This window comes from Oncorhynchus tshawytscha, linkage group LG01 (assembly GCF_018296145.1).
Source record: "Oncorhynchus tshawytscha isolate Ot180627B linkage group LG01, Otsh_v2.0, whole genome shotgun sequence".
Classification (NCBI taxonomy): Eukaryota; Metazoa; Chordata; class Actinopteri; order Salmoniformes; family Salmonidae; genus Oncorhynchus; species Oncorhynchus tshawytscha.
In genome coordinates, this window is record NC_056429.1 from 3,899,608 (window position 1) to 3,923,015 (window position 23,408).

At 45.7% G+C, this 23,408-nt stretch overlaps 1 protein-coding gene across 1 annotated transcript in view; it reads right to left on the bottom strand.

The window, feature by feature from the left end:
• Positions 1–23,408, bottom strand: part of iqch (IQ motif containing H) — a 140,353-nt gene that overhangs the window by 93,783 nt on the left and 23,162 nt on the right. The window contains exons 7-12 of the mRNA XM_042327623.1: positions 18,514–18,633; positions 13,357–13,559; positions 12,384–12,575; positions 8,885–9,220; positions 4,489–4,555; positions 429–512 (exon numbers count right to left, since the gene is read on the bottom strand). Coding sequence (XP_042183557.1) covers positions 429–512; positions 4,489–4,555; positions 8,885–9,220; positions 12,384–12,575; positions 13,357–13,559; positions 18,514–18,633 — 1,002 coding nt within the window. The remainder of the gene's footprint in view (positions 1–428; positions 513–4,488; positions 4,556–8,884; positions 9,221–12,383; positions 12,576–13,356; positions 13,560–18,513; positions 18,634–23,408) is intronic.

Genomic DNA, 23,408 nt, shown 5'->3' on the forward strand with positions numbered 1-23,408 from the left:
CAGTCCCAAAGGGGGTGTTTCAGGCGATGGACAACGCAGTCCCAAAGGGAGGGGGGTGTTTCAGGCGATGGACAACGCAGTCCCAAAGGGGGGTGTTTCAGGCAATGGACATCGCAGTCCCAAAGGGGGGGGGTGATTCAGGCGATGGACAACGCAGTCCCAAAGGGGGGGGTGTTTCAGGCGATGGACAACGCAGTCCCAAAGGGAGGGGGGTGTTTCAGGCGATGGACAACGCAGTCCCAAAGGGAGGGGGGGTGTTTCAGGCGATGGACAACGCAGTCCCAAAGGGAGGGGGTGTTTCAGGCGATGGGCAGTCCCAAAGGGAGGGGGTCCGATGGACAGTCCCAAAGGGAGGGGGTGTTTCAGGCGATGGACAGTCCCAAAGGGGGGTCTGTGAATACTGACTGCCCCAGCAGCTCTTACCATACCTCTGACATCACACAGTCGTCCCATCTGGATGTTCTGCAGGACGTCAAAACCCTTCAGGCTGAAACGCTGCAGCTGGGAGTAACCTGACAGAGGACACACATAGAACACAGAATACAGGGTTAAACATGGGGAACCTAACACATAGAACACAGAACACAGGGTTAAACATGGGGAACCTGACACATAGAACACAGGGTTAAACATGGGGAACCTAACACATAGAACACAGAATACAGGGTTAAACATGGGGAACCTAACACATAGAACACAGAATACAGGGTTAGAACACAGGGGAACCTAACACATAGAACACAGAATACAGGGTTAGAACACAGGGGAACCTAACACATAGAACACAGAATACAGGGTTAGAACACAGGGGAACCTAACACATAGAACACAGAATACAGGGTTAAACACGGGGAACCTGACACATAGAACACAGAATACAGGGTTAAACATGGGGAACCTAACACATAGAACACAGAATACAGGGTTAGAACACAGGGGAACCTAACACATAGAACACAGAATACAGGGTTAGAACACAGGGGAACCTAACACATAGAACACAGAATACAGGGTTAGAACACAGGGGAACCTAACACATAGAACACAGAATACAGGGTTGAACATGGGGAACCTAACACATAGAACACAGAATACAGGGTTAAACATGGGGAACCTAACACATAGAACACAGAATACAGGGTTGAACATGGGGAACCTAACACATAGAACACAGAATACAGGGTTAAACATGGGGAACCTGACACATAGAACACAGGGTTAAACATGGGGAACCTAACACATAGAACACAGAATACAGGGTTAAACATGGGGAACCTAACACATAGAACACAGAATACAGGGTTGAACATGGGGAACCTAACACATAGAACACAGAATACAGGGTTAAACATGGGGAACCTAACACATAGAACACAGAACACAGGGGAACCTAACACATAGAACACAGAATACAGGGTTAAACATGGGGAACCTAACACATAGAACACAGAATACAGGGTTAAACATGGGGAACCTGACACATAGAACACAGAACACAGGGTTACCACCTAACCCAGTCTGCAATACACAGAACACAGAACACAGGGTTACAACCTAACCCAGTCTGCAATACACAGAACACAGAACACAGGGTTACCACCTAACCCAGTCTGCCATACACAGAACACAGGGTTACCACCTAACCCAGTCTGCAATACACAGAACACAGGGTTACCACCTAACCCAGTCTGCCATCCAGAACACAGAACACAGAACACAGGGTTACCACCTAACCCAGTCTGCCATCCACAGAACACAGAACACAGGGTTACAACCTAACCCAGTCTGCCATACACAGAACACAGGGTTACAACCTAACCCAGTCTGCAATTTACCACCCAACCCAGTCTGCAATACACAGAACACAGGGTTACCACCTAACCCAGTCTGCAATACACAGAACACAGGGTTACCACCTAACCCAGTCTGCAATACACAGAACACACAGGGTTACAACCTAACCCAGTCTGCAATACACAGAACACAGAACACAGGGTTACCACCTAACCCAGTCTCTAATACACAGAACACAGAACACAGGGTTACCACCCAACCCAGTCTGCAATACACAGAACACAGGGTTACCACCTAACCCAGTCTGCAATACACAGAACACAGAACACAGGGTTACAACCTAACCCAGTCTGCAATACACAGAACACAGGGTTACAACCTAACCCAGTCTACCATACACAGAACACAGGGTTACAACCTAACCCAGTCTGCAGAACACAGGGTTACAACCTAACCCAGTCTACCATACACAGAACACAGGGTTACAACCTAACCCAGTCTGCAATACACAGAACACAGGGTTACAACCTAACCCAGTCCCAGAACACAGGGTTACCACCTAACCCAGTCTGCAATACACAGAACACAGGGTTACCACCTAACCCAGTCTGCAATACACAGAACACAGGTTTTACACCTAACCCAGTCTGCTATACTCAGAACACAGAACACAGGAAATAAAACCAGACAAAGACACAGCATCGTGATACTGTGCAGAGGACTTCCCTGTGGGTCTGTCTGCTGGTCTGTCTGGCTGACCTACCAGTGCAGTGAGAGAGGGAGAGACGATCCTCCGATGGATCGAGGTAATTAAATTAAATGATTGGCTTCCTGCTAATTAACAACAATGGGGTTCAACTAGCTAATTATCTTCTCCGAGCTCAACACAGCAGCACACACACGCGCTAACACACACACACACACACACACACACACACACACACACACACACACACACACTCCCGGAGAGCCCATAAAACATTCCATCTGTTTGTAATTAGCTCTAATAATCATTTGAGACAATAGTTTATTGAGGGTTGACAAGCACACGCCTGATCGCAATTGAAACTCATAGTTCTTCTGTGTGTTGCCTTTCCTTGTTCAGACTAATAAAATAAAACAAGAGGCCATCTAAAAGACCCACAACGGAAACCGTAGAAACAAGATTCCTGTAGTTCATTACCTGTAAATTATCTAGGGGTGAGCAAAACACATCCCCTGTGTCTCGTTGAAATATAGTCTCTCCTAACAGTTAATGGCCTATTCATTAGCTTTAACTCCAAATTCCTAAATGAAATGGCAATAGAGGTGAAAGCTTTCTGTTCAGTTCCCTCCCTCTCCGTCGTTCAGAATCTCACGCCTCCTCGTGGTCTTCCTGCAGAGACCACAGACCCATTTCAAGCTGTACCAGTACCAGTACCAGTCAGGGGTAGCTGTAGACAGAGCTGTCCGCAGACACCTGTACAGAGACACCTGTGTGAGGGAGACCTACCTAATGATGGGATGTGTCTGTGTGAGGGAGACCTACCTAATGATGAGATGTGTCTGTGTGAGGGAGACCTACCTACCTAATGATGAGATGTGTCTGTGTGAGGGAGAGATACCTACCTAATGATGAGATGTGTCTGTGTGAGGGAGACCTACCTACCTAATGATGAGATGTGTCTGTGTGAGGGAGAGATACCTACCTAATGATGAGATGTGTCTGTGTGAGGGAGACCTACCTAATGATGGGATGTGTCTGTGTGAGAGAGACCTACCTACCTAATGATGAGATGTGTCTGTGTGAGGGAGACCTACCTAATGATGAGATGTGTCTGTGTGAGGGAGACCTACCTACCTAATGATGAGATGTGTCTGTGTGAGAGATACCTACCTACCTAATGATGAGATGTGTCTGTGTGAGGGAGACCTACCTAATGATGAGATGTGTCTGTGTGAGGGAGACCTACCTAATGATGAGATGTGTCTGTGTGAGGGAGAGATACCTACCTAATGATGAGATGTGTCTGTGTGAGGGAGACCTACCTACCTAATGATGAGATGTGTCTGTGTGAGGGAGACCTACCTGTGTGACCTAATGATGAGATGTGTCTGTGTGAGAGAGACCTACCTAATGATGAGATGTGTCCCTACCTAATGATGAGATGTGTCTGTGTGAGGGAGACCTACCTAATGATGAGATGTGTCTGTGTGAGGGAGACCTACCTAATGATGAGATGTGTCTGTGTGAGGGAGACCTACCTAATGATGAGATGTGTCTGTGTGAGGGAGACTGTGTGAGGGAGACCTACCTAATGATGGGATGTGTCTGTGTGAGGGAGACCTACCTAATGATGGTATGTGTCTGTGTGAGGGAGACCTACCTAATGATGAGATGTGTCTGTGTGAGGGAGACCTACCTAATGATGGGATGTGTCTGTGTGAGGGAGACCTACCTAATGATGAGATGTGTCTGTGTGAGGGAGACCTACCTAATGATGAGATGTGTCTGTGTGAGGGAGACCTACCTAATGATGGGATGTGTCTGTGTGAGGGAGACCTACCTAATGATGAGATGTGTCTGTGTGAGGGAGACCTACCTAATGATGAGATGTGTCTGTGTGAGGGAGACCTACCTACCTAATGATGAGATGTGTCTGTGTGAGAGATACCTACCTAATGATGGGATGTGTCTGTGTGAGAGATACCTACCTAATGATGGGACGTGTATGATGGTCCTTCTGGAAGCCTGGATGTGTTTCCAGTTGGCTGACAGATACTGGAGGAGGACAAGAGGAACATAGATCGGTGATGCGACTGTCCTGGACACACACACACACACACACACACACACACACACACACACACACAGGCTGAGTACATGAAGATGTTACAACCAAGACGACAGGTGTCATGACTGACCACGAGAATCCAAATAGGTCAGATCTATTTTGCAATGAATAACTTCCATCAGACCCCATTTTTCCCGTAGAGGGGGAAGGAAATGACTAGTGGAGATTAACTACCTACGTCCTGTTGTAAATCAAGGGAAAAAGCCAGGCCCGTGCTCTCCAGGCCCGTGCTCTCCAGGCCCGTGCTCTCTAAATTCACCAAAGGAATGTACTTTGTCTCAACAGACCTTTTTGCCCACTGAAACTCTTAACACGTTTCAAAACGCAAGCACTGGAGCAATATTTCTAACGTAGAACGCGGGGAATGGTCAGAGGCGATCATTTTGTTTGTTATTTTGTGATGTCATTAAAAATGTTATGAAGGAAATACTGTAACTTGGAAAGTATACCTATTATATGGATGATGGTTTCCATACTATGGGTTTGTGCATGTAATATGGAAAACTATTAAAGTTTTTTTTGTTAAAAGTGGGATATGATTTATAGAAGAGAAATGTTTTCCATAACTTTCGCACAGTGAGTAATCACCGCCCCCCAGAGTGACATCAGGGAGCGTGCAAGCCTGCCGGAACCGCCCCTTTCGTGGGTTAAGAAGTGATCACATTAGACCAGAAAATCGTGAAGCTGCAGCTGTGCGTTTAAAATCATGTGAACTTTGAACCTCAACACGAGGTGGAGATGATAACCTCACAATCACTGGTACGGCTGATTAGCTGTCCTAAGTAAAGTATCTTCGAAAGCAAATTTAAGTAGGACCACCCTGTTACTCTGCTCAAACCATTGTATTACGATACTCTCATCATCCCATTGGGGAACCATCGATATGGTTGGCTAGCCTATCTTCAAAGAAGCATCTTCAAGAGTGAATGGAAGGAAAATGAACTCTGTAGTTCTGTTCAGGACAACACGATAAGTCACCGGATACTGAACAACTATGAACAAGGACAACAGTAGAAGAGTTGTTGGAACCATTTCAGACAATCAGAGCCTTACAAGCGTGCCGTAAAAAGGCTGCCCCATTCACTGAGAGATGCCCAGCGAAACCAGGCATTTCACGTAAACACATATATGATTTCTTGCTCAAAGCGGGCGGCGGATCGTGTGCAAAGTTAATGGTCATTGTAGGTGAGAGTAGTTTCTGAATGTGGCAATGTTAAGTGTCTCTGTCCCTCTCTCTCTCTTCTTTAACGAGTGTCCATTTTGTTGTCATTCCGCTAGGGATCTGTTTTCAACGGATTAAGTCTCCAGTCAATAACCGATGCAGAGTGTGTGTGTTTAGCCTGTGTTCCCATTTACAGTGGCTTCCTATTTTGTTTTCTTACAACCTGGAATTCAAATAGATTTTGGGGGGGTTTGTATCATTTCATTTACACAACATGCCTACCACTTTGAAGATGCAAAATAGTTTTTATTGTGAAACAAACAAGAAATAAGACAAAAAATAAATGAAAAGTGGAGCTTGCATAACTATTCACCCCCCCAAGTAAATACTTTGTACAGCCACATTTTGCAGCAATTACAGCTGCAAGTCTCCTGGGGGTATGTCTCTATAAGCTTGGCACATCTAGCCACTGGGATTTTTGCCCATTCTTCAAGGCAAAACTGCTCCAGCTCCTTCAAGTTGGATGGGTTCCGCTGGTGCACAGCAATCTTTAAGTCATACCACAGATTCTCAATAGGATTGAGGTCTGGGCTTTGACCAGGCCATTCCAAGACATTTACATGTTTCCCCTTAAACCACTTGAATGTTGCTTTAGCAGTATAGGGTCATTGTCCTGCTTAGGATCATTGTCCTGCTGGAAGGCGAACCTCCGTTCCAGTCTCAAATCTCTGGAAGACTGAAACAGGTTTCCCTCAAGAATTTCCCTGTATTTAGCGCCGTCCATCATCCCTTCAATTCCGACTAGTTTCCCAGTCCCTGCAGATGAAAAACATCCCCACAGCATGATGCTGCCACAACCATGCTTCAATGTGAGGATGGTGTTCTCGGGGTGATGAGCGGTGTTGGGTTTGTGCCAGATATAGAGTTTTCGTTGATGGCCAAAAAACTCAATTTTAGTCTCATCTAACCAGAGTACCATCTTCCATATGTTTGGGGAGTCTCCCACATGCCTTTTTTTCTTTAAGCAATTGCTTTTTTTCTGGCCACTCTTCCGTAAAGCCCAGCTCTGTGAAGTGTACGGCTTAAAGTGGTCCTATGGACAGATACTCCAATCTCCGTTGTGGAGTTTTGCAGCTCCTTCAGGGTTATCTTTGGTTTCTTTGTTGCCTCTCTGATTAATGCCCTCCTTGCCTGGTCTGTGAGTTTTGGTGGGTGGCCCTCTCTTGGCAGGATTGTTGTGGTGCCATATTCATTGAATTTTTTAACAATGGATTTAATTGGTGCTCTGTGAGATGTAAAAAATTTCAGATCTTTTTTTATAACCCAACCCTGATCTGTACTTCTCCACAACTTTGTCCCTGACCTGTTTGGAGAGCTCCTTGGTCTTCATGGTGCCTCTCGCTTGGTGGTGCCCCTTGCTTAGTGGTATTACAGACTCTGGGGCCTTTCAGAACAGATATATATATATATATACTAAGATCATGTGACAGATCATGTGACACTTAAATAAAGTCCACCAGATCTTATGGTTTGCACGCACCACTTTTCCATTTTTTAAACATTTTATTATTATTATTTTTTAAACAAGTCATGTTTTTCATTTCACTTCCACAAGTTGGACTATTTCGTGTAGTCCATTACATGAAGTCCAAATAAAAATCAATTTAAATTACAGGTTGAAATGCAACAAAATAGGAAAAAACACCAAGGGGGATGAATACTTTTGCAAAGGCACTGTAATTAGGTAGTAAATAAATAATTAAACCAATTTGTGTAGTAATGAAGGCTGGGGTTTTTGCAGATGCAAGGAGGTTACGACTGTTCAGAATGATGATATGATATGAGATTATGATTAATAAGTTGTTTATAGATGTGATAGGTAAAGACCTTTTAGGGTTTAACTAGGGAGATCGTACCTCTTTAAAGAACTGCTCCCGTGGTGCCCCAGATCCTAATGAGTTCATTGTTACATGATTAATTTAAATTGGGTAACAATTAAACATACTTAGTTAATTAGATAAATAACAGTCTTCAGATGAATGTAAAAGTCAAGTCACGACACAGAGACAGACTGACAAGAGAGATGGATATGATGCACTGACACAGACAGAGGCAGGGATAAGGACAGAGACACATTCAGAGACAGAGACAGACACACAGACACATTCAGAGACACAGACACAGACAGGGACAAGGACAGAGACACATTCAGAGACAGAGACAGAAACACCAACACATTAAGAGACAGGGACACAATCAGAGACACAGACAGAGACACAGACACATTTAGAGACAGAGACACAGACAGGGACAGGGACAAGGACAGAGACACAGTCAGAGACACAGACAGAAACACAGACATATTCAGAGACACAGACACAGACACAGACAGAGACACAGACATATTCAGAGACACAGACAGAGTCACAGACACATTCAGAGACAGAGACACAGACAGAAACACAGACATATTCAGAGACACAGACAGAGACACAGACAGAAACACAGACATATTCAGAGACAGAGACACAGACAGAGACACCAACACATTCAGAGACAGAGACACAGACAGAGTCACAGACACAGATACAGACACATACAGAGACAGGGACACACGCAGAGACAGGGACACCGACACATTCAGAGACACAGGCAGAGCCAGAGACACAGACAGAGTCACAGACACAGATACAGACAGAGACACAGGCACAAATACAAACAGACAGAGACACAGACAGAGACACAGACAGAGACACAGACAGTCACAGACAGTCACAGACAGACACAGACAGTCACAGACAGAGACACAGGCACAGACAGACAGAGACACAGACAGAGACACAGACAGACAGAGACACAGAGACAGAGATACAGACACAGAGACAGAGATACAGACAGAGATACAGACACAGACAGAGACACAGACAGAGACAGAGACAGAGCATCTGAAGGTACATAGTGCTGTTATATCAAAACAGACGTTTAACTGAGATGTCAGACTATCAAGGGTACAGAGGATTCTCTGCTCAGTCAGAGGGGTAATATGACTGGGAAAGCATCTGGGTATGACAGACAGACGGACGGACAGACAGACCTGGCCCCTGATGCGGTAGTTATCCAGGTGTGTCCTCTTGCTCTCCTGCAGGCTCTTCCTGACGCGGCCCAGTTGAGCGTGCATCAGCCAGGAGATGGCGATGGTCCCTGCCGCCCACTTCCTCTGGCGGTGGCGCAGGTAGGCGTTGCGGGCCCAGTGGCGCCTCCAGCAGCTCTGGATCCGTATCGCGGCAGCCTCCGTGCCTCCCTCCCCCCGGTAGCGCTGCCCTGGTCGGTGCACCAGGTCCCAAACCTCCTCTCTGTTCTCTATCACCGAGAGGAGACTCTCCACCGAGCTACTGCCTCCTCCTCCTACGGCCCAGTCCAGATCCCCGCCCTGGAGAAGAACAGGGACAGTGATCCGTAATGGGAGAGAACCAATGAAACCTTCTGCTGTGCGCAAACCTGAACGTTGTGAAAATTCAGGGCAAATTCTGGCAGTTTTACTGTGAACACTGAGGCTGTACCTGCTTTACTGTGAACACTGAGGCTGTACCTGCTTTAAGTTACAGTTTTACTGTGAACACTGAGGCTGTACCTGCTTTACTGTGAACACTGAGGCTGTACCTGCTTTAAGTTACAGTTTTACTGTGAACACTGAGGCTGTACCTGCTTTAAGTTACAGTTTTACTGTGAACACTGAGGCTGTACCTGCTTTAAGTTACAGTTTTACTGTGAACACTGAGGCTGTACCTGCTTTAAGTTACAGTTTTACTGTGAACACTGAGGCTGGAGCTGCTTTAAGTTACAGTTTTACTGTGATCACTGAGGCTGTACCTGCTTTAAGTTACAGTTTTACTGTGAACACTGAGGCTGTACCTGCTTTACTGTGAACACTGAGGCTGTACCTGCTTTAACTTACAGTTTTACTGTGAACACTGAGGCTGTACCTGCTTTACTGTGAACACTGAGGCTGTACCTGCTTTAAGTTACAGTTTTACTGTGAACACTGAGGCTGTACCTGCTTTAAGTTACAGGTTTACTGTGAACACTGAGGCTGTACCTGCTTTAAGTTACAGTTTTACTGTGAACACTGAGGCTGTACCTACTTTAAGTTACAGTTTTACTGTGAACACTGAGGCTGTACCTGCTTTAAATTACAGTTTTACTGTGAACACTGAGGCTGTACCTGCTTTACTGTGAACACTGAGGCTGTACCTGCTTTAAGTTACAGTTTTACTGTGAACACTGAGGCTGTACCTGCTTTAAGTTACAGTTTTACTGTGAACACTGATGCTGTACCTGCTTTAAGTTACAGTTTTACTGTGAACACTGAGGCTGTACCTGCTTTACTGTGAACACTGAGGCTGTACCTGCTTTAAGTTACAGTTTTACTGTGAACACTGAGGCTGTACCTGCTTTACTGTGAACACTGAGGCTGTACCCTCTTTAAGTTACAGTTTTACTGTGAACACTGAGGCTGTACCTGCTTTAAGTTACAGTTTTACTGTGAACACTGAGGCTGTACCTGCTTTAAGTTACAGTTTTACTGTGAACACTGAGGCTGTACCTACTTTAAGTTACAGTTTTACTGTAAACACTGAGGCTGTACCTGCTTTAAATTACAGTTTTACTGTGAACACTGAGGCTGTACCTGCTTGAAGTTACAGTTTTACTGTGAACACTGAGGCTGTACCTGCTTTACTGTGAACACTGAGGCTGTACCTGCTTTAAGTTACAGTTTTACTGTGAATTCTGAGGCTGTACCTACTTTAAGTTACAGTTTTACTGTGAACACTGAGGCTGTACCTGCTTTACTGTGAACAGAGGCTGTACCTGCTTTAAGTTACAGTTTTACTGTGAACACTGAGGCTGTACCTGCTTTACTGTGAACTCTGAGGCTGTACCTGCTTTAAGTTACAGTTTTACTGTGAACTCTGAGGCTGTACCTACTTTAAGTTACAGTTTTAACAGTGGCCAAGTAGGCTGCTCTGGCTATTTTATCATAATGTACGGTCTACCAGAGTGGCCTACCATCAAAAACAATGGAGAAAATGCATCCCATAATATTTTAACATGGAAATAGCTGTTCTATCGGTCAGCCATCAGTAGCAGCCGATGTGTGGTGCTCCATGTAGGCCTACATTACACGAGACGTCTGAAAACATTACGCAGGGCTTAATTAACTAGTGAAGAATAAGAACACGTGCAGCCCTGTGCTTCAGTCACAAAACAAGCCCGTCTACTCGCCACAACGCAATAAAATCCTCCTCCGAAGTAGTCAGATTAGTTTATAAATTCACAGACTAGGTCTAAAGTAGTCAGATTAGTTTATAAATTCACAGACTAGGTTTTAAATAGTCAGATTGGTTTATAAATTCACAGACTAAGTCTGAAGTAGTCAGATTGGTTTATAAATTCACAGACTAGGTCTGAAGTAGTCAGATTAGTTTATAAATTCACAGACTAAGTCTGAAGTAGTCAGATTAGTTTATAAATTCACAGACTAGGTTTTAAGTAGTCAGATTGGTTTATAAATTCACAGACTAGGTTTTAAATAGTCAGATTGGTTTATAAATTCACAGACTAAGTCTGAAGTAGTCAGATTGGTTTATAAATTCACAGACTAAGTCTGAAGTAGTCAGATTGGTTTATAAATTCACAGACTAAGTCTGAAGTAGTCAAATTGGTTTATAAATTCACAGACTAGGTCTGAAGTAGTCAGATTGGTTTATAAATTCACAGACTAAGTCTGAAGTAGTCAGATTGGTTTATAAATTCACAGACTAAGTCTGAAGTAGTCAGATTGGTTTATAAATTCACAGACTAGGTCTGAAGTAGTCAGATTGGTTTATAAATTCACAGACTAAGTTTTAAATAGTCAGATTGGTTTATAAATTCACAGACTAAGTCTGAAGTAGTCAGATTGGTTTATTAATTGATTATGTTGATTACATTATGTTTAAAACTTCAAGACTAGGTCTGAAGTAGTCAGATTCACTGGTTTATAAATTCACAGACTAAGTCTGAAGTAGTCAGATTGGTTTATAAAGTCACCCCCTAACCTCTGAAGTAGTCAGCCTTGGTTTATAAATTCACAGACTAAGTCTGAAGTACTCCCCAGCCCCGTTTATAAATTCACAGACTAAGTCTGAAGTAGTCAGATTGGTTTATAAATTCACAGACTAGGTCTGAAGTAGTCAGATTGGTTTATAAATTCACAGACTAAGTCTGAAGTAGTCAGATTGGTTTATAAATTCACAGACTAGGTTTTAAATAGTCAGATTGGCTTATAAATTCACAGACTAAGTCTGAAGTAGTCAGATTGGTTTACATTATGTTGATTTCCATCACAACTTCCACAGTAGAAGAAAACGTTGGAAACTCTGTAAAGGGGAAAACTAGTAAAGTTGAGTGAAGTTCAATCTCACTGGACAGCTCTCTCACACACACACACACAGAACACAACAACACACTGAACATCACCCCACCCACCTCACACACAGTCACCCCCACATCCTGAACATCAGCATCTGTACATCAGCCTCTGAACATCGAACCTGGCCATGGGGACAATGGAACATCGACCTCAGAAGACTCCCCAGCCCCGACAACAGCTCCACCAGCAGGCCCCAGCACAGACAGTAGTGCTGCTTGAAGCGGCAGAAGTCTGGGGCCATAGGGTTGATGTGGCCCTCCAGGATGGTGAAGGACAACTTACTGATGGATATGGAAGCCAGAGCAGGGAGACACTGGAGAGAGACAAAACACTACTGGATTATGGAAGAGAGAAGCAAACATCGGAACATCTGAACAACGGAACATCTGAACATCGGAACATCGGAACATCGGAACATCTGAACATCTGAACATCAGAACATCTGAACATCAGAACATCAGAACATCTGAACATCGAAACATCTGAACATCGAAACATCGGAACATCAGAACATCTGAACATCTGAACATTGAAACAATGAAACATCTGACCTCCAGGGGAACCCCCATTGGTTTAGTTAGTCACTCTGACTCAGATATCATATTAACATGGCATGGCATTACAAAATGTGCAGAATTGCAGGAAATCAGCTTTAAAACATCAAAAAGTTATATCCACCCAATAGTGAAATGTGCAGAATTGCAGGAAACTTGCTGTAAAACTGCAAAACAATTATCTCTGCCACATGGCAAAAATGTGTTGAATTGCAGAAAAATTGCTTTAAAACTGAAACATTTTCTCGACGCCCCATGACAAAATTGCAGATAATTAACTTTAAAAAAATAATAATTCTCTCTCCACCATCAAGAGTGGGGCCACTAAAATGTTTTGCTGCGAGGTGGTAGCAAGACAGGAGGTACCAACCTGGGGGTTGAGGGGTGAGACAGTAGGTACCAACCTGGGGGTTGAGGGGTGAGACAGGAGGTACCAACCTGGGGGTTGAGGGGTGAGACAGGAGGTACCAACCTGGGGGTTGAGGGGTGAGACAGGAGGTACCAACCTGGGGGTTGAGGGGTGAGACAGGAGGTACCAACCTGGGGGTTGAGGGGTGCAAGCCGGACGGCTCCCTGGGTCATTTGCCTGTGTTCGGAGCTCTTGGAGTTGGCAGAGGCGGGCGGGGTGTGGATGGTCCAGGTGGACGGGCGTTCTCTGGCCCCTCCCACGTGACCGTGGGAGGGGCCAGGATCCTTGCCCCAGATCAATTCCTTCTGACCCCGCGATGTTTTCTCTGGCGGGGCTAAGGGGAAAACATTTTCTTTAAATTCTGTTTTTAAAAAATACATGTTTGTCATGTAGCAGACTTCCTTATCCAGTAGATAAGATTTATAAAGTAGCAACAACATCCACCTTTCACAATCATTACAAATAAAACATTCTGCAAAACTACAAGCTACCTGCAAACTCAGAGCTAGGGTACACACTCAGACACTCAGAGCTAGGGTAGACACTCAGACACTCAGAGCTAGGGTAGACACTCAGGCACTCAGAGCTAGGGTAGACACTCAGACACTCAGAGCTAGGGTAGACACTCAGAGCTAGGGTAGACACTCAGACACTCAGAGCTAGGGTAGACACTCAGACACTCAGAGCTAGGGTAGACACTCAGAGCTAGGGTAGACACTCAGACACTCAGAGCTAGGGTAGACACTCAGAGCTAGGGTAGACACTCAGAGCTAGGGTAGACACTCAGAGCTAGGGTAGACACTCAGACACTCAGAGCTAGGGTAGACACTCAGACACTCAGAGCTAGGGGGTAGACACTCAGAGCTAGGGTAGACACTCAGAGCTAGGGTAGACACTCAGACTCAGAGCTAGGGTAGACACTCAGACACTCAGAGCTAGGGTAGACACTCAGACACTCAGAGCTAGGGTAGACACTCAGAGCTAGGGAGACACTCAGACACTCAGAGCTAGGGTAGACACTCAGAGCTAGGCTAGGAGACACTCAGAGCTAGGGGAGACACTCAGACACACTCAGAGCTAGGGTCAGAGCACACTCAGACACACTCAGAGCTAGGGTAGACACTCAGACACTCAGAGCCACTCAGGCTAGGGTAGACACTCAGACACTCAGACCTAGGGTAGACACTCAGACACTCAGAGCTAGGGTAGACACTCAGACACTCAGAGCTAGGGTAGACACTCAGAGCTAGGGTACACACTCAGACACTCAGAGCTAGGGTAGACACTCAGAGCTAGGGTAGACACTCAGACACTCAGAGCTAGGGTAGACACTCAGACACTCAGAGCTAGGGTAGACACTCAGAGCTAGGGTACACACTCAGACACTCAGAGCTAGGGTAGACACTCAGAGCTAGGGTAGACACTCAGACACTCAGAGCTAGGGTAGACACTCAGACACTCAGAGCACTAGTGTAGACACTCAGACACTCAGAGCTAGGGTAGACACTCAGACACTCAGAGCTAGGGTAGACACTCAGACACTCAGAGCTAGGGTAGACACTCAGACACTCAGAGCTAGGGTAGACACTCAGACACTCAGAGCTAGGGTAGACACTCAGACACTCAGAGCTAGGGTAGACACTCAGACATTCAGAGCTAGGGTAGACACTCAGAGCTAGGGTAGACACTCAGAGCTAGGGTAGACACTCCGAGCTCAAATCAAATCAAATTTTATTTGTCACATACACATGGTTAACAGATGTTAATGCGAGTGTAGCGAAATGCTTGTGAGCTAGGGTTAGGGTAGACACTCCGAGCTAGGGTAGGGGAGACACTCCGAGCTAGGGTAGGGGAGACACTCCGAGCTAGGGTAGGGGAGACACTCCGAGCTAGGGTAGGGTAGACACTCCGAGCTAGGGCAGGGTAGACACTCCGAGCTAGGGTAGACACTCCGAGCTAGGGTAGACACTCCGAGCTAGGGGAGACACTCCGAGCTAGGGGAGACACTCAGAGCTAGGGTAGACACTAGTTAAGTGTTAGAACATCAATTTACACATAGCCAGAGGGCCACATAGCCACAGGGCCACATAGCCACAGGGCCACATAGCCACAGGGCCACATAGCCAGAGGGCCACATAGCCAGAGGGCCACATAGCCAGAGGGCCACATGGCCACAGGGCCAGAGGGCCACATAGCCACAGGGCCACATAGCCACATAGCCAGAGGGCCACATAGCCACATGGCCACATAGCCAGAGGGCCACATAGCCACAGGGCCACATAGCCACAGGGCCACATAGCCACAGAGCCACATAGCCAGAGGGCCACATAGCCAGAGGGCCACATAGCCAGAGGGCCACATGGCCACAGGGCCAGAGGGCCACATAGCCACAGGGCCACATAGCCACATAGCCAGAGGGCCACATAGCCACATATAGCCAGAGGGCCACATAGCCACAGGGCCATATAGCCACAGGGCCACATAGCCATATAGCCACAGGGCCACATAGCCACATAGGCCACAGGGCCACATAGCCACAGGGCCACATGGCCACAGGGCCATATAGCCACATGGCCACAGGGCCATATAGCCACATGGCCACATAGCCACAGGGCCACATAGCCATATAGCCACATGGCCACAGGGCCACATAGCCACATGGCCACATAGCCACATAGCCACAGGGCCACATAGCCATATAGCCACATGGCCACAGGGCCCCATAGCCATATAGCCACATGGCCACATGGCCACATGGCCACAGGGCCACATAGCCATATAGCCACATGGCCACAGCCACAGCCACATAGCCAAAGGGCCACATAGCCACAGGGCCACATAGCCACAGGGCCACATAGCAACAGGGCCACAGAGCCACATAGCCACAGGGCCACAGGGCCATATAGCCACATGGCCACATAGCCACAGGGCCACATAGCCATATAGCCACATGGCCACATAGCCACAGGGCCACATAGCCACAGGGCCACATAGCCAGAGGGCCACATAGCCATATAGGCACATGGCCACATAGCCACAGGGCCACATAGCCACAGGGCCACATAGCAACAGGGCCACAGGGCCACATAGCAACAGGGCCACATAGCAACAGGGCCACATAGCAACAGGGCCACAGGGCCACATAGCCACAGGGCCACATAGCAACAGGGCCACAGGGCCACATAGCCACAGGGCCACAGGGCTCCCATGCCAAGCTGCTTTCACATCAGCGATCTGTTCCGAGGAGAGAGGGCTGTTTTCTCCGTGCCTAACCAAGCATCAGCAGCATCTCTGTCTGGGACTCTCCAGTCTCATGTGAGAATAGTGTTTCCCTGTCCTGTATGGAGGTGTCAGAACACAAAATAACAATGACATAGTGCATGTGACTGAAATCCTGGGGGGGGGTCCTGTATTCATAAAAGCCTTTCAGAGTAGGAGTGTTGATCTAGGATCAGGTCCCCCCCTGGTCCATTCATTATCATTTCAAAAGGAAAGACCCCCACTCTAAGACACGATAAGATTATGGGCCAAACGTGTTGAGAATAATCAAGTATGGAACAAACAGTAAATGTAATCTCTTGCCTGAGCCCTTTAGTCTACATGAGAACAATCTCTCTGTACTGTCTGACCAGAACCTCTCTGTACTGTCTGACCAGAACTGTGTTAGGTTAGGCCTTCAGAACCTCTCTGTACTGTCTGACCAGAACCTCTCTGTACTGTCTGACCAGAACCTCTCTGTACTGTCTGACCAGAACCTCTCTGTACTGTCTGAACAGAACCTCTCTGTACTGTCTGACAAGAACCTCTCTCTCTGTACTGTCTGACCAGAACTGTGTTAGGTTAGGCCTTCAGAACCTCTCTGTACTGTCTGACCAGAACCTCTCTGTACTGTCTCACCAGAACCTCTCTCTCTGTACTGTCTGACCAGAACCTCTCTGTACTGTCTCACCAGAACCTCTCTCTCTGTACTGTCTGACCAGAACCTCTCTGTACTGTCTGACCAGAACCTCTCTGAACTGTCTGACCAGAACCTCTCTGTACTGTCTGACCAGAACCTCTCTGTACTGTCTGACCAGAACCTCTCTGAACTGTCTGAACAGAACCTCTCTGAACTGTCTGAACAGAACCACTCTGTACTGTCTGACCAGAACCACTCTGTACTGTCTGACCAGAACCACTCTGTACTGTCTGACCAGAACCACTCTGTACTGTCTGACCAGAACCTCTCTGTACTGTCTGACCAGAACCTCTCTGTACTGTCTGACCAGAACCTCTCTGTACTGTCTGAACAGAACCTCTCTGTACTGTCTGACCAGAACACCCTGGCTATTGGCTGACGTCGAGCCCACAGAGCAGTATGAACACCCTGGCTATTGGCTGACGTCGAGCCCACAGAGCAGTATGAATCCCCTGGCTATTGGCTGACGTCGAGCCCACAGAGAAGTATGAACACCCTGGCTATTGGCTGACGTCGAGCCCACAGAGCAGTATGAATCCCCTGGCTATTGGCTGACGTCGAGCCCACAGAGCAGTATGAATCCCTGGCTATTGGCTGACGTCGAGCCCACAGAGCAGTATGAACACCCTGGCTATTGGCTGACGTCCAGCCCACAGAGCAGTATGAATCCCCTGGCTATTGGCTGACGTCGAGCCCACAGAGAAGTATGAACACCCTGGCTATTGGCTGACGTCCAGCCCACAGAGCAGTATGAATCCCCTGGCTATTGGCTGACGTCGAGCCCACAGAGCAGTATGAACAGCCTGGCTATTGGCTGACGTCGAGCCCACAGAGCAGTACGGATTAGGTGCAGTGCCTGTATTCATTATAATCTAAAGGGCAAAACTGATTCTAGATCAGCACTCCTACTCTACTCCGGGACGTTTTAAGTGTCATTTTAAGTGTCTATATTTTAAAACGGATTCTAGATCAGCACTCCTACTCTACTCCGGGACGTTTTAAGTGTCATTTTAAGTGTCTATATTTTAAAACTGATTCTAGATCAGCACTCCTACTCTACTCCGGGACGTTTTAAGTGTCATTTTAAGTGTCTATATTTTAAAACTGATTCTAGATCAGCACTCCTACTCTACTCCGGGACGTTTTAAGTGTCATTTTAAGTGTGACTCAGTTGTTTCGAGTATGGCTCTTGCAACACCCCGGGGTTGTGGGTTTGATTCCCACGGGGGGGTGACCAGGACGGCGAAAAGAACATATGAAATGTAAGAAATCTAGGTAAGAGCGTCTGCTTAAAACGGAAAAACGTGTAAAATAACGATGGAGAACTGACCCATCTTGGAGGAGCAGCTCTCTTCTCTGCGGTGTAACGGAGCAGCCGTGGGGAGGACAGCAGTCCAGAACAGATCTCTGGCTGAGGAGGTTAAACCCTTCTCCAGTAGACTGGCAATGCCTGCAACGCCACAGCAACAGGCAATGTGATAGAATGACGCATGAGACCTCAATCAATATAGCATACTGTACCATCAGTGACAGGCTGAGATAATGATAATGATCATGTGGTTACGGCAATGATAATGATGGTGCGGTTATGACAGTGTGGATGTGATAGTGATAATGAGAGCGTGGCTACGAAAATTATAATGATAGTGTGGCTGTGATAATGACAGTGTGGCTGCGATAATGATAACGGGGCTGTGATAGTGATAATGCGTCTACGATAATAATAGTGTGGCTGTGATAATGATAGTGGGGCTGTGATAATGATAGTGGGGCTGTGATAATGATAGTGGGGCTGTGATAGTGATAGTGTGGCTGTGATAATGATAGTGGGACTGCGATATTGATAGTGTGGCTGTGATAATGATAGTGCGGCTATGATAGTGATAGTGTAGCTGTGATAGTGATAGTGTGGCTATGATAGTGATAGTGTGGCTGTGATAATGATAGTGGGGCTGTGATGGTGATAGTGATAGTGTAGCTGTGATAGTGATAGTGTGGCTGTGATAGTGATAGTGGGGCTGTGATAGTGAAAGTGGGGCTGTGATAGTGATAGTGTGGCTGTGATAGTGATAGTGTGGCTGCGATAATGATAGTGGGGCTGTGATAGTGATAGTGGGGTTGTGATAGTGATAGTGTAGCTGTGATAGTGATAGTGTGGCTGTGATAGTGATAGTGGGGCTGTTATAGTGATAGTGGGGCTGTGATAGTGATAGTGTAGCTGTGATAGTGATAGTGTGGCTATGATAGTGATGGTGTGGCTGTGATAACGATAGTGTGGCTGTGATAGTGATAGTGGGGCTGTGATAATGATAGTGTGGCTGTGATAATGATAGTGGGACTGTGATATTGATAGTGTGGCTGTGATAGTGATAGTGTGGCTGTGATAATGATAGTGTGGCTGTGATAGTGATAGTGGGGCTGTGATAATGATAGTGGGGATGTGATAGTGATAGTGTAGCTGTGATAGTGATAGTGTGGCTATGATAGTGATAGTGTGGCTGTGATAGTGATAGTGGGGCTGAGATAATGATAGTGGGGCTGTGATAATGATAGTGGGGCTGTGATAGCGATAATGATAGTGGGGCTGCGATAATGATAGTGGGGCTGCGATAATGATAGTGGGGCTGTGATAATGATAGTGCGGCTGTGATAATGATAGTGTGGCTGTGATAATGATAGTGGGGCTGTGATAGTGATAGTGGGGCTGTGATAGTGATAGTGTAGCTGTGATAGTGATAGTGTGGCTATGATAGTGATAGTGTGGCTGCGATAATGATAGTGCGGCTGTGGTAGTGATAGTGTGGCTGTGATAGTGATAGTGGGGCTGTGATAGTGATAGTGGGGCTGTGATAATGATAGTGGGGCTGTGATAATGATAGTGCGGCTGCGATAATGATAGTGGGACTGTGATAGTGATAGTGGGGCTGTGATGGTGATAGTGTGGCTGCGATAGTGATAGTGTGGCTGTGATAGTGATAGTGTGGCTGTGATAGTGATAGTGTTGCTGTGATAATGATAGTGGGGCTGCGATAATGATAGTGGGGCTGCGGAAATTATAGTGTGGCTGCGATAGCGATAATGATAGTGGGGCTGTGGTAGTGATAATGACAGTGCTGCTATGATACTGACAGTGTGGCTGCAATAACGATAATGACAGTGTGGCTGTGATAATGATAGTGGGGCTGCTGATAGTGATAGTGTGGCTGTGATAGTGATAGTGTGGCTGTGATAATGATGATGATAGTGTATGATATTGATAGTGATAATGACAGTGCTGATGATAATGATAGTGATAGTGTGACTGCGATAATGATAGTGCGGCTGTGATAATGATAGTGGGGCTGTGATAATGATAGTGGGGCTGAGATAATGATAGCGGGGCTGCGATAATGATAGTGGGGCTGTGATAATGATAGTGGGGCTGTGATAATGATAGTGGGGCTGTGATAGTGGGGCTGTGATAATGATAGTGGGGCTGTGATAATGATAGTGCGGCTGTGATAATGATAGCGATAGTGTAATGACTCTCGTGGGTTGAAGAAGGAGACCAAGGTGCAGTGTGGCAGGGGTTCATGATATTTAATCAACTGAACACCGCAACAAAATAACAAAGTAGAAAAAACAAAAACGCACAGTTCTGTCAGGTAACAAAACAGCTAAACAGAAAATAACTCCTCACAAAACCCAAACGGAAAATACCAACTTATACGATCCCCAATCAGAGACAACGATAGACAGCTGCCTCTGATTGGGAACCACACATGGCAAAAACAACAAAGAAATAGAAAACATAGAAACAGAAAACCTAGAATGCCTACTCTAATCACACCCTGACCAAACCAAAAACAGAGAAATAAAAGGCTCTCTATATAGTCTGGTTGTGATAATGATAGTCTGGCTGTGATAATGATAGTGTGGTTGCGATAATGATAGTGGGGCTGTGATAATGATAGTGTGGTTGCGATAATGATAGTGTGGTTGCGATAACGATAGTGTGGCTGCGATAATGATAGTGTGGTTGGGATAATGATAGTGGTAGTGTGGTTGGGATAATGATAGTGTGGTTGTGATAATGATAGTGGTAGTGTGGTTGGGCTAATGATAGTGGTAGTGCGGTTGGGATAATGCTAGTGCTATAGTGATAATGTGGCTATGATAATGATATTGGTAGTGTGGTTGGGATAATGCTAGTGTTATAGTGATAATGCTGCTATGATAATGATAGTGGTGTGTGGTTGGGATAATGATAGTGTGGTTGGGATAATGATAGTGGTAGTGTGGTTGGGATAATGATAGTGGCAGTGTGGTTGGGATAATGATAGTGTGGGTGTGGTAATGTGGCTACGATAATGATAGCGATGTGTGGTTGGGATAATGATAGTGTGGTTGTGATAATGTGGCTATGATAATGATAGCGGTGTGTGGTTGGGATAATGATAGTGTGGTTGGGATAATGATAGTGTGATAGGATAATGATAGTGTGATAGTGATAATGTGGCTATGATAATGATAGTGGTGTGTGGTTGGGATAATGATAGTGCAGTTGTGATAATGATCGTGGTAATGTGGTTGGGATAATGATAGTGTGGTTGTGATAATGTGGCTATGATAATGAGGGGTGTGTGGTTCGGTTAATGATAGTGTGGTTGGGATAATGATAATGTGGCTATGATAATGATAGTGGTAGTGTGGTTGGGATAATGATAGTGTGGTTGCGATAATGATAGTGTGATAGTGATAATGTGGCTATGATAATGATAGAGTGGTTGAGATAATGATAGTGCGATAGTGATAATGTGGCTATGATAATGATAGTGGCGTGTTGTTGCGATAATGATGGTGTGGTTGTGATAATGATAGTGCGGTTGGGATAATGATAGTGGTAGTGTGGTTGGGATAATGATAGTGTGATAGTGATAATGTGGCTATGATAATGATAGTGGTTTGTGGTTGGGATAATGATAGTGTGGTTGCGATAATGATAGTGCGGTTGGGATAATGATAGTGGTAGTGTGGTTGGGATAATGGTAGTGTGATAGTGATAATGCGGCTACGATAATGATGGTGGTGGGTGGTTGGGATAATGGTAGTGTGGTTGTGATAGTGGTAGTGCAGTTGGGATAATGATAGTGGTAGTGTGGTTGGGATAATGATAGTGATAGTGCGGTTGGGATAATGATAGTGTGATAGTGATAATGTGGCTACGATAATGATAGTGTGGCTGTGACAGTGGTAGTGCGGTTGGGATAATGATAGTGGTAGTGTGGTTGGGATAATGATAGTGTGATAGTGATCATGTGGCTATGATAATGATAGTGGTGTGTGGTTGGGATAATGATAGGGTGGTTGTGATAGTGGTAGTGCGGTTGGGATAATGATAGTGGTAGTGGGTTGGGATAATGAGTGTGATATTGATAATGTGGCTATGATAATGATAGCGGTGTGGGTTGGGATAATGATAGTGGCAGTGCGGATGGGACAATGATAGTGTGATAGTGATAATGTGGCTATGATAATGATAGTGTGGTTGTGATAGTGGTAGTGCGGTTGGGATAATGATAGTGGTAGTGTGGTTGGGATAATGATAGTGTGATAGTGATCATGTGGCTATGATAATGATAGTGGTGTGTGGTTGGGATAATGATAGGGTGGTTGTGATAGTGGTAGTGCGGTTGGTATAATGATAGTGGTAGTGTGGTTGGGATAATGAGTGTGATAGTGATAATGTGGCTATGATAATGATAGCGGTGTGTGGTTGGGATAATGATAGTGGCAGTGCGGATGGGACAATGATAGTGTGATAGTGATAATGTGGCTATGATAATGATAGTGTAGTTGTGATAGTGGTAGTGCGGTTGGGATAATGAGTGTGATATTGATAATGTGGCTATGATAATGATAGCGGTGTGTGGTTGGGATAATGATAGTGGCAGGCGGATGGGACAATGATAGATAGTGATAATGTGGCTATGATAATGATAGTGTTGTTGTGATAGTGGTAGTGCGGTTGGGATAATGATAGTGGTAGTGTGGTTGGGATAATGATAGTGTGATAGTGATCATGTGGCTATGATAATGATAGTGGTGTGTGGTTGGGATAATGATAGGGTGGTTGTGATAGTGGTAGTGCGGTTGGTATAATGATAGTGGTAGTGTGGTTGGGATAATGAGTGTGATAGTGATAATGTGGCTATGATAATGATAGTGTGTGGTTGGGATAATGAT